The sequence below is a fragment of the Hyaena hyaena genome, unplaced genomic scaffold, assembly GCF_003009895.1.
Source record: "Hyaena hyaena isolate Hyena2069 unplaced genomic scaffold, ASM300989v1 scaffold_29, whole genome shotgun sequence".
Taxonomy (NCBI): domain Eukaryota; kingdom Metazoa; phylum Chordata; class Mammalia; order Carnivora; family Hyaenidae; genus Hyaena; species Hyaena hyaena.
This window is the reverse complement of record NW_024080661.1, coordinates 1,911,947-1,929,903: the sequence shown is the minus strand read 5'-3', so window position 1 is coordinate 1,929,903 and position 17,957 is coordinate 1,911,947. Positions and strand designations below refer to the sequence as shown.

The window sequence follows — 17,957 nt, the reverse complement described above, 5'->3', positions numbered from 1 at the left end:
TATGTACAAAAAGCATTTGACAAAATCCAAAGCCCATTCATGACAGAAACTCTCAGCAAAGTAGAAATAGATGAATTTCTTCAACTTGAAATTCAAGCTTTCCAGTTAAGATGAGGAACAAGGAAAGCAAAGATATCCCTTCTTATCAGTGCTTTTCAACGTTGTACCAAAAAGCCTAACTAACCGAAAATCCTAACACAGTAAGACAAGAAAAGGAAATAAAAGGTATATATATTCGGATGATAGAAATAAAACTGTCCTTGTTCACAGATACATGGTCATGTAGAAAATTCAAAAGGATTAGCAAAAAACTGGAACTAATACGCAATTATAGTAAAGTTGCATGAGACAAGATTAACATACATAAGTCAATCACTTTCTACATACCAGTAACAAATAAGCAGTATTTGAAATTAAAAACACATTATCATTTACAATATTATTCAAAAGTGAATTACTTAGGTATAAATCTAACAAGTTATTTTGTGGATACTGAAGTTTATATGGAGAGGCAAACAACCCAGAATGCCCAACTCAATACTGAAGAACAAAATCAGAGGACTGACACTACCCAACTTCAAATCTTAACCATAAAGTCTACAGTAATCAATGTAGTGTGGTTTTGGAAAAACAAAAGACAAGCAGATCAATGGAACAGCACAGAGAGCCTAGAAACAGAACCACATAAATACAGTCAACTGATTTTTGACGTAGGAGAAAAAGCAATACAAAGGAGCTATCTTTTTGATATATGGTGCTGTAACAAAAGGACATCCACATGCAAAAACTATTTACACACAGACCTTACATCTTTTAAAAAAATTAACTCAAAATGGATTACAGATCTAAATGAAAATACAAAACTACGAACCCCCTGGAAGATAACATTGGAGAAAAACTAGTTAATCTTGAGTATTGTGACGATTTTTTTTTTAATTTTTAAAAAAATTAAATTTTTTTTTTTATTTTTGAAGGAAAGAGTGTGAGTGGGGGAGGGGCAGAGAGAGAAGGGAGAATCCAAAGTAGGCTCCAGGCTCTCAGCTGTGAGCACAGAGCCCAACATGGGGCTCCAACTCATAAGCTCTGAGATCATGACCTGAGACAAAGTTGGACGCTTAACCGACTGAGCCACCTAGGCACCCCAGTGATGACTTTTTAGATAAAATACCCAAGATATAATCCATGAAAAATAAATGATAACCCGGACTTAATTAAAATCTAAAAATTCTGCTCTGAGAAAGACAATGTCAAGAGAATGAGAAGACAAGCCACAGACTACGAGAAAATATCTGTATTATCAACACAGTTGATAAAGGACTATTATCTAAAACATACAAAGAATTCTTAAAACTCAACAATAAGAAAAAGAACAATCCAGTTAATATTATGTAAAAGACCTGAACTGACATCTCACAGAAGATGATACACAGATGACAAGAAAGCATATGAAAGTGTTTCAACATCATGTGATTAGGGATCTGCAAACTAAAACAGTAATGACATACCACTATATACCTATTAAAATGGCCAAAATCCAAAACACTGATAACAACAAATGCTTGGGAGCATGCAGAACAACAGGAATTCCCACACATTGCTGTGGGAATGCAAAATGTTTACAGTTACTTTGGAAGACAATTTGGCAGTTTCTTACAAAACTAAACACTGTTTAGTTTTGTTTTGTTTTGTTTTGTTTTAAATAATCTCTACACCCAATGTGGGGCTCAAACTCACAACTCAGCAAACAAGAGTCAAATGCTCCACCAACTGAGCCAGCCAGGGACCCCTAAATGCACTCTTATGATAGGATCCGGCAACCATGCTCCTTGGTTGAAAACTTACAACACATCCTCACAAAAATCTGCACGTGGATATTTATAGCACCTTTACTCATAACTACCAAAACTTGAAAGTAATCAAGAAGTCCTTCAATAGGTAAATGGATAAATAAACTTGGTATACACAGTCAATGGAACATTATTCAGAGCTAAAAAGAAATGAACTCTCAACCAGTGATGAAAAGACATGGAAGAAACTTAAGTGCAGTAATACTAAGTGAAAGAAGACAATATGAAAAGCCAACATACTGCCCTATGACTCCAACTATATAACATTCTAGAAAAGACTATGGAGACAGTAAAAAGATCAATGGTTGCCAGGGGTTAGGAAGGAAGATTGTGTAAACAGGCAGAGCTCAGAGGATTTTCCGGGCAGTGAAACGGTTGTGTATGGTACGGTAATAGTGAATACATTTGTTAAAACCCACAGAATCTATAACACCAAGAGAGAACCCAAATGTAAACTATGGATTCTGAGTGTTAATGAGGTGGTAACATAGGTTCATTTACTGTAACAAATGTACCATTCTGGTTCAGGATATTGATAATGAGGGGGAAAGGGGTGGGTGGGACACAGAATATATGGGAAATCTCTGCACTTTTTATTAGGAACTGCTATAAAAAATGGAGTTCACTAGTACAAAAAATAAAATCAGAGGCACCTGGGTGGCGCAGTCAGTTAAGTGTCCAACTCTTGATCTTGGCTTAGGTAGTGATCTCACAGTTTGAGAGTTCAAGCCCCACATCAGGCACTGTGCTGATGGTGCAGAGCTTGCTTGGGATTCTGTTTCTCCTCTCTGCCCCTCCCCACTTGGGTGTGCACACACTCTCTCTCTCAAAATAAACTTTGAATGAATGAATGAATGAATCACCATTTAATTCAGAAAACAGGATGTCCTGAAAGTTACCAAAGACCCAGGAAAATATCTGGCTCCTCAATACAGCCCGGAATGGTGGTTAGGTTATGCCTTAATATACCCATTCTTCAGAAGAATAATAGTACATAATAGACTTTTATATTCAAAATCCCCAAAACTCAATAAACTTAGGACTAGGAAATAAACCAGGGACAAAATAAAAATAAGAGCTCAAAAATAAGGTCATTTTAGTGCCCAAAAAAAGCTACCTAAGAAGAGGTATTATGATAGATGCTGAATCTTTTTTCAATTTTTAATTTTTTTTCTTAAATGGTTTATTGTCAGATTCCGAATCTTTAAAAAGTATATACCACTGGAACATATACAGCAAACTAAAACAGTTTGGTGAATAGATTTAATAGTAATACGGCATAGTAATACATCAGTTTCAACTAAGAACCTAGAAAAATCTCATACAAGGTTTTTGCTCTTTTTAATGAAACTGCTATATTCAAGTCTTATTTTCAGGCCCAAATGATAAAGAATATGCATAACACACCACAGTTCCCTGGAAGGCTGCAAATTTAAAAAAAATCAATATAGCTCACAAAAATGTTGTTGGCCAGAAAAGTTCTTTAAAATTTGAATACATTTATGTGAGACGTGCACTCTTTGGTTTGGCCTCTGCCCCAACACTCTTGTTTTCTTACAACCAGTTCAATTCATTCATGTTTGTTATTTGTTTAATCCCAACAGTAACTTTGGTTTGAGGCCCCTACCCTATACTGTTATTTATAATTAAACTTATACTTTGATTCCTTCATTTAAAATTTCGTTATGAAATTCTGTATCATAGTTCAATATATTTGTATTAAAAATGGGTATTTTTCATTCTCTTTCAGTTTTCCAGATCTGAGGGCTAGCGCTCAATTGGTCATGTATTTTCAAAATGACGACAAAAACAACTCTACTGCAAAGAAATGGTAGTTTTTTAATGTTATTCCTCAACCACACTTGACTCTATGATGGAATATATATTACCAGCAGGCTTATAAAGGCCTATTGAAGCTTATGATAAAGGCTTATTATCAAGTGTTAAGAACCATTCCTTTTTTTCAAGTTAATAGTTTTGCTCTGAATTATTGATATTTGGCAATATTTCTAACTAACTTTAACACATACATGTGCTCTTATGCACACACTGAAAAACAGAATTCTACTTCAAGAATAAATGTGTTAAAATTTACATGCCTTATAAATATACCAAAGAGATACTGGTGGATCTGAAACTATGTATTAGAACTGTGTATGAACTATTATGTCACCAATGGAAAACTGCTTCCTTACACAGCTAATTCTACAAACATATCTGACAGAGTATACACTAAGGGAAAAGCCTGGTACAAAACTTTCAAGTGATCATTCTCTATGTGGTTATGCCCACGCCATCTATTAACGATAAATTAAAAGACTCTTTACCTGTCAGGACCTGAGTTCAGGCACTCAAAAGTTTCGTATTTCTCTTGCAGAAGCTGATGACAATACTAATCCCTGCCCTGTGTAGGGAGGTGCACTCCTTGCACTGGGGCTTAAGTGCTAGTGATTTCACCAACCCTTGAAGTGCAGAACAGTAAAAAAACAGTTTTCAGCCGTTTTTCTTACTGATTTCTCATTTTTTTTAATACTACAAAGGTTTTAAAATAAATTATTTCTGTTTCAAAGCCAGTGCCTTAGTTTAAGGAGACACATGCCAGTAGGTCTTTCTGGGTTACTACACATATCACAAGATGGCCTTTTCTCATCAATTAAAAACTTACACAAAGAAGCAACATTTTCGGGCTTTCAAACAATTTTCTGATTTTACCTTAAAGCACCAAGACTTAGTGGCTACAGATATGTAAATCAGTCTTGCAGAAGGCAATTGTAAGTATTAACAAGTACAGTACTAGATGAGATAAGCTGGGTTAAGAAAATGGTACCTTTCCTATTGACTCAGTTATTCCCCTGCCAAAACTAGAAGGAGCTGGCAGGCAAATTCCCAACTACTAATTTCTTAAAAAAAAAAAAAAAACATGTTGTACTCTCCCGTAAGGTAAAAATCAGAAATGCTACCGTGTCCAAGGGCAAAATTAAGCTGTGTATGTATCTGGAAGGCCAAATCTATCTGTTTCTGACTGAATCCTTAAAATACCACATGAATACAATTTCCCCTCCTCTTAAACTCTAAAATTAGAGGAGCTTACACAGGACTATGTTTTTCCTGTTGCTGTAGGAGAAATGGGTTGAAAAATATACCTTAGCTAGTTCTGAAGAAAATATTTTAAGTATCTAAAAAATAATATTTTATCTGAATCTCTCTCCAAATCCCCTTCATTTCCTATAAGCTTTCATTTCTCTTCTGACCCTCTTAGTAAGAACACAAACACTGCTTCCTTGATATTCAGATCGGTATGAGCTTGGCACCGTTGAGTCATGCATATTCAAAGCATTTATGTTCTCTGAATTCTCTCCTGGCGTTTTAGTAGAGGAAGATAAAAACAACCCTGAGCTGAAACCATGCCAGCTGGAGGGTGCACATGTATTTTACTAGTTCTCCCTATCCATACTGGGCACCATTTTAAAACTCTGTATTAAATATTAATGTTCTCTACCTAAAACAAAGCTAGCTTGCATTGCTTGGCTGAGGTGCTTAGGTTTTTCTTCACAGGTAAAGAAATTAAATAATCCCTCTTTCATTTACCAAACAATTGCTTTAATGTTGGCAACTCACTCAAAGTCCACTGGAAGGATCTGTTCCTCTAACTTAAAATCACTGCAGTTTGATCTCATTTACAAACAATCGAACATGAGTACTTCTTGGTAATAATCTGCTCAACTGATACTTCTTTTTTTTTTTTTTTCTTTCTATGGACAAGACAATTTAAGAAAAACTCATGAAATGAATATTGTCCGGTCATAAAATGTTACTCATATGCTTCTTTTCAGAGTAAAGGAGAGGGGAAAGAGCTATACTAAATGTAAATTAAAAGGTCAAGTTCCTAACTTATTTGATATCAAATGAAAAACTTTTTTTCTCTTCTTTTTAAAGTAAGCTCTACACACAACGTGGGACTTGAACTCACAACCCTGAGACCAAGAGTCACATGCTCCACTGACTGAGCCAGCCAGCTCCCAGATATCAAATCTAAAGATTTTATGGGGTACCTGGGCAGCTTTAGCTGGTTAAGCATCCAGCTCTTGGTTTCAGCTCAGGTCATGATTTCACAGTTCGTGAGTTCAAGCACCACATTGGGCTCTACACTACTGGAGCAGAGCCTTGCTTAGGATTCTCTCTCCCCCTCCCACTCTCTCTCTCAAAATAAATAAATAAACTTAAAAATAAAGTAAAAAGCAATTCAGTTGCAATATCAATATACTTGTGAGTTTTTGCCAAACTTGACAACTTTTTAAAAATGTAGCTGATGTGGGAACAAGATTTCAGGCCAAAACTGACTACTCGATTTAATCCTTATTGTAATTACAAGATCTAAAATAGTTCTCATTTTAAAGATGCTAACTGAGGGGCGCCTGGGTGGCTTAGTCGGTTGGGCGTCCGACTTTCACTTAGGTCAGGATCTCGCGGTTCATGGGTTCGAGCCCTGTGTCGGGCTCTGTGCTGACTGCCAGCTCAGAGCCTGGAGCCTGTTTCAGAGTCTGTGTCTCCCTCTCTCTCTGACCCTCCCCTGCTCATGCTGTCTCTCTCTCTCTCCTAGAAATAAATAATACAATTAAAGAAAAAATTTAAAGATGCTAACTGAATTCTCACACATTGTATACAATGTTCTTTTTTAACATATTCTTACCCTGTAACTAACTTGGTCATCTAGCTTCTAACCTCCACACTCAATCTCATAAGGCCAATATTTTTCTCTCCATTACAACTAAGATTTGTTATCCCTTTGTAATCTATTGCTCAAGAGGAAAAAAAAAACTTTAAGAAAACCACATATGAACTAAGCTGCCTTGATGAACCAATCTTCCATGTTCAAAGTCCTTATTTTTAAAGTAACTCTTTGACTTTATACGCATGTTATTATATTCATTTTACATTTATAAAAATGTAATCTGCCTAGGGTCACAAAATAAGTTAATGTTTGAGGCAGAATTAAAATTATGGCATTTCTTTAATCTCACAGTATAGATTATTAAAATATTTCCCATGAACATCTAAAAATGTTTCCTATTTCTAAAGTAACACTGATATCTTAATCTGAAAATGTATGTATCACCATACACACATCATACACACAGACACAGCAAATTAAATGGAAAATAGCACTTACCTTCATCTCCCTCTGGTGCATATGAGGCTGTAATAATGTCAATATCAGCACAATTCATCACAATCTGATTGGTTGCCTGCCTCACCTAAGGGGAAAAGAAAAACCAGCAGTGTCAGAAATAGCCTAGATTAATAACATGTTCATCTTCACCTTGGCCTAATGTATGTCACAGGCAATTTTTTAAAACTAAAACATCACTAAATCCTAGATTGAGTATTTATTCATCACCATGGTAAAAAATAAATGAGTCGTTTTAAGTAATCCAAGGCAATTTACATTTTCCAAATTCCATTAAAAGCAACAATAAACACTTAAGTATTTCACAGCATTTAAACATCTGACCAATGAGCTAAATAAAAGCAATTTTTTTCTACTGAAACCTTTATTTAAAACAATTATGATTTTCAAACTAAAAAACATTAGGAAACATTTTCCATATGCTGCAATTAATTATGTATTATAACCTCTATATCAAGCCCATCATAAGACCTTCTGTAAGGATACAGGAAGAAAAGTGATATAAACCATGTCAAAACTTCATAAAACTGGGTGGCTCAGTCAGTTAAGCGTCTGACTTTGGCTCAGGTCATGATCTTGCAGTTCATGAGTTTGAGCCCTGCGTCAGGTTTTGTGCTGACAGCTCAGAGCCTGGAGCCTGCTTCAGATTCTGTGTCTTTCTCTCTCTCTGCCCCTTCCTTGCTCATGCTCTGTCTCTCATTAATAAATAAGCATTAAAAAATTTTTTAAAAAACTTCATAAAACCTTTAAAATTTTTTCTCTTACCAAAGAAACATTTTGGATGTAACACACACTAATGACTCACCGTCAAGATTAAATAAACGATTTAAGATTTTGTCTTACTTGCTTAAGATCCCCCAAAATAAATTATAGACATAACGAAAGCCCCATCCTCTCTTCTTCATTCCCTGGAGCCAAAGGCTAATAATGTAGCTCTTTCTCATGTATGTATAGTACTTCTGCTACATATATGAATATCAGCAAGCAACGTGTTTAACTTCACACAAATAGTATCAAAGCATATACATCCTCTGCAACCGGCTTTTTTCATTTAACATTGTGTCTGATATGGGTAAATGCAGACAGATGTAGATCTAATTCATTAGTTTTAACTTTTGCATAGTAGTATTCCATTCTGAAAGTAAACCAGTTATCCATTTCTTTCCTGAAGGAAGTTAGCTTATTTCTATTTTTTTGTTACTTAAAATAGTACTACAATACACATCTTGGTCCATGTTTTCTTATACACCTTCTTCTTTACCAAGAATAACCCAATCATCCTTTAGAGTATTTTCAAATAATATTTCCATGAGCAAAGAATAAAGAAATTCCACTTTCATTATCCTCTAAAAACTTAAAAATTTTTGACAGTCTGATTGGTCTTACATGGTATTCTACTGTTGGATTAATTAGAATTTCCCATATTACTGGGGCACCTGGGTGGCTTAGTCGGTTAAGCATCCAGCTTTCGCTTAGGTCATGATCTCGCGGTTCGTGGGTTCGAGCTCCGTGTCGGGCTCTGTGCTGACTGCCAGCTCAGAGCCTGGAGCCTGTTTCAGAGTCTGTGTCTCCCTCTCTCTCTGCCCCTCCCCTGCTCATGCTGTCTCTCTCTCTCTCTCTCCTAGAAATAAATAAAACATTAAAAAAAAAGAATTTCCCATATTACTAATAACACGGACTAAGCATCCTTCCTTTTTAGTTTCTACTTTTTTTTGCCATTGTTTTTCTTCTGCAAATTGTTCATTCATAACTCTTGCCCATATTTCAATTTGGTTTTAACCATGGTTTTATATACTTGTTTCATTAAACAGAATCTCAAATTCATTTTCAGACATTTGAAAGGTCTAAATTTAAAGTAATAAAAATACAGATGTCCTAAATCATCAACAAATGTCTACAAGGGCCAGCCAAGCAGATGAATACAGTAGTCCAGGTAGAAGGGTAAATAACCAATTCTTGGAACCAACCAATTACTGCTACCCTGAAAAGCAGATTTAGTAGTGACAGATCTTCAAATTAACAAGAAAAAGCCACAGGGGTGCCTGGCTGGCTCAGCTGGTAGACCATGAAACTCTAGATCTCAGGATATGAGTTCAAACCCCACATTAGAGAGAGAGATGACTTAAAAAAAAAAAAAAGCCAAAAATTTCATATTTCATGTGCAATCTCCCAAATTTTAACTGATGGAAAAATGCAAAATTTGCAAAAGCACTGCATAGTCCAAACAAAACCCACATGTAGGTCAATAGTGCCTTGAGATCACTAACAGACCACAGAACTAGGTAAGGACAAGAGAGTAGTGTAATATCTGCATGAAAAAGCTATACCATAATTATTTTATTAATAACCAATAAGCATGATTAATTTCAAACTAAAATTACCTAACCTAAATTAGAGAGTATGTTATTAAGCCTGCAACAGACTGTCAAAATCTGTAACACATAACATGAAACTACTCTTGCTCATTAAAAACAATCCTTTCCAGGGGCTTGACTACTTCAGTTGGTAGAATATGAGACTCTTATTCTTGGGGTCCTGAGCTCAAGCCCTACATTGGGTAGAGGGCTTAGTTTTGAAAAAAAAAATTCCTTTTCATAAATCTGTTTCTAAACTAAAATATCATTTAATAAATTTTAAACAAAAAGTTTAAGTGGTATGGGGATCTGGCTGGCTCAGTCGGTAGAGTATGCAACTCTTGATCCTGAGGTTGTGAGTTCTAGTCCCACATTGGGTGTGAAGACTAGTTAAAACTAAAATCTTAAAATAAATAAATACACACATACATACATACATAATATATTTTGTGAGTGGTAATATTCCTTCATACCATTTATTTCATCAAGGTCATTCCTTTTTATTAATATTTATTTTTGAGAAAGAGAAAGAGAGGGAAAGAGGGAGGGAGGGATGGGCAGATGGGGATTGGGGAGTCACAGAATCCGAAGTGGGCTCCAGGCTCTGAGCTGTCAACCACAAAGCCCTATGCAGGGCTCAAACTCACAAACCATGAGATCATAACCTGAGCCAAAGTCAGACTGCTTAACTGACTGAGCCACCCAGGCACTCCTATTTATTTATTTTGAGAGAGAGAACAACCATGCTCTCTGTCTCGCTCTCTGAAGGTGGGGGGAGGAGCACAGAGAGAGGGGAAGATACTCCTTGCTTTCCACTTGGAGCCTGATGGAGGTCTTCATCCCAGGAACAGTGAAATCATGACCTGAGCCAAAACCAAGAGTCAGATTCTCTTCTTAAAATTTTTTAATGTTTTATTTATTTTCCAGAGATAAAGACAGTGTGAGCAGGGGAGGGTCAGAGAGAGAGGGAGTCACAGAATCCAAAGACAGAGCTCCAGGCTCTGAGCTAGCTGTCAGCACAGAGCCGGATGAGGGGCTCCAACCCATGAATCGTGAGATCATGACATGAGCCGAGGTTGGATGCTCAACTGACTGAGCCACCCAGGCACCCCAAGAGTCAGATTCTTAACCACCTGAGCCACCCAGGAGCCCCACACCAGGAACACTGCTAAACAGCAATAAAACTTTTGCATCCCACTGGCCTTTTATAACACCACATTTGAACAAACAAAACAAAGCAAAAATTGACTATTTATAAAGTGACTTAAAAAAATCAGAAATAGAGAAATGAAGCACTTAATGAGGCTGGGGTGGGGGGCAAGGAGGCGTCTCCAAAAAGTTAAATGAATAAAAACCTTCCAGAGTTTGAAGTTTATGCCAACAGAATAACAACAGTAGTTTAGTTACACATCTTAATCTTTATCTAGGCAACTGTATTTTCATCCATCAACAGCTATGGTGAATTTAATGGTAGCCAAGCAGTTAATCTGCCAATGTCAAGATACCTGCACAACACTACATATGCCAAATGACATTTATCCCACTACTACTGTAACATTCTGAGGGAAAGTGCTTGTGTACTTTGGAAACGCACAGTGTACAACATCCAGTTACAAGTACATTCTAGTTCCTCCTGTGTTGAAGGAAAATCTACCTGTTTATAAGTTACTTGTTGAATAGCTACTAAGTTTTTTTTCAAGATACTGCCAGAGTGGGAGGGAAGAACCAAAGGAACAAAAACACTTAATAATAGGGGCGCCTGGGTGGCTTAGTCGGTTAAGCGTCCGACTTTCGCTTAGGTCATGATCTCGCGGTTTGTGGGTTCGAGCCCCGCGTCGGGCTCTGTGCTGACTGCCAGCTCAGAACCTGGAGCCTGTTTCAGTCTGTGACACCCTCTCTCTCTGACCCTCCCCTGCTCACGCTGTCTCTCTCTCTCTCTCTCCTAGAAATAAATAAAAATATTTAAAAAAAAAAAAACACTTAATAATAGAAAGCTACTCAAATTTTAAAAATCAAACAGTATCTTCTGCTTCATATTAGACATGCACTTTAAACAGGATACAAAGTGCTTGTTTTAGCCCTTAGTGCCTGATACACAGTAATTACTTAATAGATGTTTTTATTAAGACACACATGCTGAAGGGTGCCTGGGTGGCTCAGTCAGTTGGGCGTCCGACTTCGGCTCAGGTCATGATCTCATGGTTCGTGGGTTCGAGCCCTGCGTCGGGCTCTGTGCTGACAGCTCAGAGCCTGGAGCCTGTTTCCAATTCTGTGTCTCCCTCTCTCTCTGACCCTCCCCTGCTCATGCTGTCTCTCTCTCTCTCAGGAAAAAAAAAAAAAAGACACACATGCAGAGGAGCACATGGCTGACTCAGTTGGTAGAACATGCAACTCTTGATCTCAGGGTGGTGAGTTCAAGTCCCAGACTGCACATTGAGTTTATTTAAAAAAAAAAAAAAAAAAAAAGACACACACAGAAACCAAGATTAAATGCACTCTAATCATAAAAATGTTACTCTGAATACTATCAAACAGCATTCACCTAACAGTTTATAAAGTGCCTATGAGAATAATATAAAACTTAAAAACTATGTGCTATTACATAGCACTGTGCGTATCAGTATACACATACTGCCCCAGGTTTAAAAGATCTCTGTGAGGGGCGCCTGGGTGGCTTAGTCGGTTGAGCGTCCGACTTTCGCTTAGGTCATGATCTCGCGGTTCGTGGGTTCGAGCCCTGCGTCGGGCTCTGTGCTGACTGCCAGCTCAGAGCCTGGAGCCTATTTCAGAGTCTGTATCTCCCTCTCTCTCTGACCCTCCCCTGCTCACGCTCTCTCTCTCCTAGAAATAAATTTAAAAAAAAAATGAATGGAACAATAATATATCCTCTCCTTGTTTCAAACCCAGGGTTAAGTCTTCTTGCAGTCTGAGACATACTGCATTTCAACTGAACCAAACACTCAGTAATGACTCTACTGAAGAGACAGCCTGACCACTGTTACCACTGGTAACACTTTTACAATGGAAGTTTCCTATGAGCTAGGAAGGCAGCAGCAATACGATAGCTTTTCTTCCTGAATAAGTCTTTATTACAATCACCCAGAAATACATTTTCCAGGTACCATAAGACTCAAGAGGTTTTTTCTTTCTTTTTTTTAATTTTTTAATGTTTTATTTATTTCTGAAAGAGAGAGCGAGAGCACACATGAGCAGGGGAGGGTCAGAGAGAGAGAGACACAGAATCTGAAACAGGCTCCAGGCTCTGAGCTATCTGTCAGCACAGAGCCCGATGCAGGGCTGAAACCCACGATCTGTGAGATAATGATCTGAGCCGAAGTCGGACGCTCAACCGACTGAGCCACCCAAGTGCCCCTCAAGAGGTTTTTTTTCTGATCACCAAAGTCCTCAGATTTTAGTAAAAGGAAATCTCCAGGGTGAGAACTCCAAATACCAGTCTGAAGCCTGAGCCACTTTGCCTTACAAGCAGTTTCATCATTAAAATTCTATAATAATCATTGCTTTTGCAGAACAGGGCTATAATTTCTAAAGATAATAAGGAGCAAATAATTAGTAAACACAAAAAGTGAGACATTGAAAAGAAAAGACAAAGTTGCAGAAAGTCAAATGTAGTAAGAACCACTAATGTCAAAATTTTAAATGTACACAACATTGCTGAGTATTGTTGGTGGCTACTTACAAATGCAATAAAAGTTTAAAACTGCACATAGGAATAATACTCACCTACCTAATGAGAGAAGTCACCCCGAGAGTAGAAATGGGAAGAGATGGAAATGAATTTTAGTGGTATCTGTGACATTTTATTTCCCAAAAAAAAAACACTGTGCACAGTCTGAAGCAAATGGGAGGAAACATTAATATCTGCTAAATCTGAGTGGTGGGTTACTCTTCTGTATTTCCAAAATATTTCCTAATTTAAAGTAATATTTTAAAGTGATTACAAGTGGCCAAATAAACTGAGAACTACAAACTTCAATGATGTTCAAAACTGAGGCTCCAAGATCTGGAGAACTAATCTCAAGTTAACAACAAAACAGCTATTTAGGAAGTCAGTCCTTTGCCACTGACTCACATACAGATTAGAATGAGATTTACCTTCCAATAAGTACAGGCTCATTTACATAGCAAAGTTCGGAGAAGTTTCCTAGATAATTTAGTACTCAAGATCACATGTGTCCAGGTTGTACTACACAATATCAATTGTCCAGAACCAGGAAGTGTAAAAAAAAAAAAAAAAAAAAAAAAAAAAGCCTGTACAGAAGCCAGAATAGATGATACAAAGTCCATACAATAAAGCTCATATCCTTCACTCAGAAGAGTCCATCAAACTCTCACTTAGACATTTCTTTTGAAGCTCACAAAAGCTTGTTTATCTGGTTAGTTAGACCTCTTCAGATCAAGTTCAATAAAATAGAAGAGGGAAGAAATTACACAATCAACAGCAACAAGGCACCAGAAGCAGCAAGAAGTAATAACCTAACAGTAAGAAAAACAAACAAAAAGACTTTATAGATATGAAAGTAATAAATTATAGTAATAATTGGGTAGATCTGTGGTTGCAAATATCAATGACAGATGTTCAGAACAATGCCCAGTATTTAAAAAAAGAAGAAAAGAAACAAACCTAGTTTATAAGGAACGAGAGTTTTAAAAAAATACATTTTTGGAATATTTCCATCCAAATTAGTAAACTTTTTTTTTTAAGTCTAAGTACTTCAAAGGGTAAACTTCATTTATCTGGAAAAATCATTGCAAAATTCATTGCTGGATGATAATAGATAAAGCTTAACATATAAAAATGTCTTATATTTAGGTGTTTCCTCAGACATACAATTCAGGAAATAATAGAAAATCCAAACAAGTTCAATTTCTTATTACCAATCTTTCCAATTTAATTTCTTAAAACCATTTAGTGATTTCTCACAATGCTGCACAAAGTATTAATTTTATCACTTTTTAAGTAATAAAACACAACCAAAATGACTGCACTTAGAAAATATGCAAAATTTGGGCAGAAAATTCCATAACACAGGGTTGACAATAACATGCATTTAGGTGCCAGGTTTTAGCCTGCCAAACAAACTACTATATCTGTAACTCTCTGCTAAGTGCCAATTTAGTCATCACCAGCATGAGTATTTTGTTGGCAAAGACCAAGAACTGTCTACTATATCCTGACTTCTGGCCTTGAAGGATGAAGTTAATTTCTTTGGCACAGGTTAAATATTTCCATGAGAGAAAGCCCAATTACTGAATAAACCACAATATACTCATAACAAAAAACTGTAGCCACTCTCATAAACATCTATTTTCTAATTAATTCACAAAGCAAGAGAATCAGAATTTGAAATAGTTACAAAAGCTTTCAAATATCCTAAAGGGGGGCGGGGGTGGTGGTGGTGGTAAGAATGTCCCATCTCTCTAGGCCCATGATAACACATTTGCAAAAACCAGCTGATCTAGACCACACTCACTTAAAAGACAACTGCTTTTAAAACTGGTGCACGTTGACTAATTTCTTCACCTTCCCTAGGAGTCCACACCCCAGACCAGGTTAAAAATCCACTAAGTTTCTAATATGTAACCTGTACAAATACTCTGAGCTTATCATAAAATTTTGCAACTAAAGCAACGAAGCAACTTGCATACTTTGTGTAACATGATTCCAACTGTTAGGAAACTGACCCAGTACCAGCTATAAATCGAGATTTCTAGAGATATAATAAATCTTGTCCACAGTTTTTGATCTTCACAATAAGATACCACAATTATTAATGCCACAATTATTGCCCCAACCCATGGATCTCAAAAACATGAATATATGCTTCTTACTACTAATGTTAACTTTTTACCAACATTAACTCCTTTACTCTTCCAAAGGTGGCAATGTGTACAATTAAAGAGTCCAATCACCCTTTAATAAAACCTGTTAGATTTCACTATCATACCATCTTTCATTTGTGTTGCCACGTAGCCTGAAAAGAATTTCTGAACAGAATTGCTTTGAAAAGCTCCTGTTACCAGGTGCTCCCTCAATGGCCCAAAGCAGTCTTTCACGTATTTTTCATCACTTTGGGAAAAGCAAGTAGAAAAGGGGTAAGGAGAAGTATGTCACTGCATCTTATTCTGTCCCAACACTTACTTAACACTGTGACTTCACTTCCTAATAATCACTTGAAAAAATCTTTACTGATAGTCTTTTTCTGAAAAATTTCCCTAAACAGGCATACCTCTCCAAAACCCTGAACCCGTGATACCAACTAACGAGGTAAGGAAACAAATGATTTTTTAAATCTTTCTTAGTCTTTTCACATAATGCGAGCTCATTCATCACAGGTCCTTCTTCCCGCAGGTTTGCCAAGTCACAAGACACACTGCTGTTTACAATCCCTCCCATCTGCCCCCTGCCAATATATATCAAACACTCTAGTCACTTGGCTTACACAGTCTCCCAAAGAACCCTCTCAAATCCTAATTTAGACGGAAGATACACTCATTCTGATTCACATTCTTAATGGAAATTTTTTAAATCGCCTGACTTTCAAAGAGATAAATTTCACCTTTTCACACAGCCAGACCCTAGAGCCCTCATGCTTCCCCCCGCCCCCCGCTAGCAATTCATACGTGACAGTATACTTTTTAATCCTACACTCTGAGACATATTTTCAATCTGAGTACTCAGCTTTCAAAGACAACTTCAAACTTTCGATTCACTCCAGCACCATACATTCCTTTCATTTCACTGCGATATACACCCTGTTCTTTAAGCTTGAGGCCTACTGGTTCGTCCTCTCTGACTGCAGTAGAAAAACGATTGAAACAATATATTTACCATCGTTCTTTTTAAAGATAACTGCTAAACGGTTCCCATTTCTCAACACAGACTTCACATAATACATCATAAAACATGGGATATCACAAATGTCTATTGTTCGGGACCTTTGGAGGGCATCAATACTAAACGTCTCCAAAATCAAACAGTACTTCAGATAATGTGTGTGTGGGGGGGGGGGTGCATGATTCACCAAAAACTGCAATGAAGAGTAATGGAATATTTTCAACAGTGGTATGCTAGAACTAACAGCTTCTTTCAGAAGAAGAGTACTGCTAAGCAACCATCGCTCTAACAATAAATCCACCTGCTTCCCAGGCTGCAAAGCTAGGAAGACGGGAGGAGAAGCGGACGTGGGGTCCTCCTTCAGCTTCTCTAGAGGTTAGGAGAGAACAAAGTCACTGCTGCACTGTCACTTGAGGGGAAGGGGGAGGGGGCGGATCATCTTGGAAACCCGGCCCCTGGGCCGGAGCAGGCGGGGAGAACTCAGCAAGGCTGCCTGGGATTAGCATTCTCCTTCTCACCCTCTCCCCCCTTCTAGAATCTCCCCTCCACGCTAACGCGCGGCGGTCGGAGTCTCAGATGACCGGCCCTTCCAATGTGTCCTCCGTGGGGCGTAGGGAGAACCAGAGAAAAGAACTGAGTCAGGAGGGGTGAGACAGAGCGTGGGCTCCCATGACCCCTCTGGCCTCCCCCAACAGCCTCCTGCCTCGCCCGGAACACTACCGAGCCCGGAAGGGCCTGGGGCCGGGGGGAAGGGGGTGGGGGGAGCCCGGCACAGGTGTGCTCGCCCCAGGCAGGGGTGGGGGCTCTCGGGCAGGGCCCGCCAGCTCCCTCCGCGCACCCCGCAGCGCGGCCCGGCGTGGGGGGGTGGGGGGCCCAGCCCAGCAGGGCAGAGCACATCGGCCGGGGCGCCCCGCGGCCGCCCCAGAGGGGCGCGCCGCTCCCCGAGCCGGCCTCGCCAGCCCCGGGCCCGCAGCGCCCAGGCCCGCCGGCCTGCCCGCCCTCCCGGCCGGGCCCCCAGCCCAACCCGCGGCCTGCTTGCCCCGCAGCTCGCCCCCGGCGCCCGAGGGTTGCCGTACCTGGGCGGCGGCCTCCAGCTTGCCCTCGAAGGTGAAGTCCAGCAAGTCGGGCTTGAGGCAAAGGCTGTAGTTGATGGGGGAGACATCGGCAGGCAGCCGCTCGAAGGGCCTCTTCTCCGGCATCGCGGCGAGGCCCAGGCTGTGGAGGCGGCGGCGGCGGTGAGAGGAGCGGCTGAGGAGAAGGAGGAGGGGAGGAGGCGGAGGGCCGAGGAAGAGCAGGCGGCGAGCGAGGGAGGGGGCGGCGGCTGCCAGCCACATCCACCGAGCGCGGGCGACCGCCTGAGGAGAGCGACCGGGGAGCCTGGGGAGGGGGGCGGGGGAGAGACCCAGCCGGAGCGCTCGGGGCCGGGAGGGAGGCAGTGCGGGCGGGCGGGCTGCCTACGGGGAAGGGGGCGGAGGGGAGGGGCAGGGGAGGAGGGCCTGCAGGGAGGGAAGGAGGCGGTGGCGGCGGCGGCAGCTGCGTGCGCGGCCCCGTCGGCCGGGCGCGCCCCCGCCGCTGTGCGCGCGCGCGCCGGGACAGTGGGCGGAGCGGCGAGGGCGCGGCCGGCTGGGAGAGAGGGTGCGGGGTCGCGGGCGCGTGCTGGGGGCGGATGGCGGTTCCCTGCGCTGCACCTGTCGGCGCCACCGGGGAAAGCC

At 39.8% G+C, this 17,957-nt stretch overlaps 1 protein-coding gene across 1 annotated transcript in view; it reads right to left on the bottom strand.

Annotated features, from left to right (window-relative positions):
• Positions 1–17,688, bottom strand: part of NPEPPS (aminopeptidase puromycin sensitive) — a 95,873-nt gene extending 78,185 nt beyond the window's left edge. The window contains exons 1-2 of the mRNA XM_039227959.1: positions 17,322–17,688; positions 7,018–7,102 (exon numbers count right to left, since the gene is read on the bottom strand). Of these exons, the coding sequence (XP_039083890.1) occupies positions 7,018–7,102; positions 17,322–17,579 (343 nt within the window). The 5' untranslated portion in view covers positions 17,580–17,688. The remainder of the gene's footprint in view (positions 1–7,017; positions 7,103–17,321) is intronic.
• Positions 17,689–17,957: the final 269 nt, after the last annotated feature.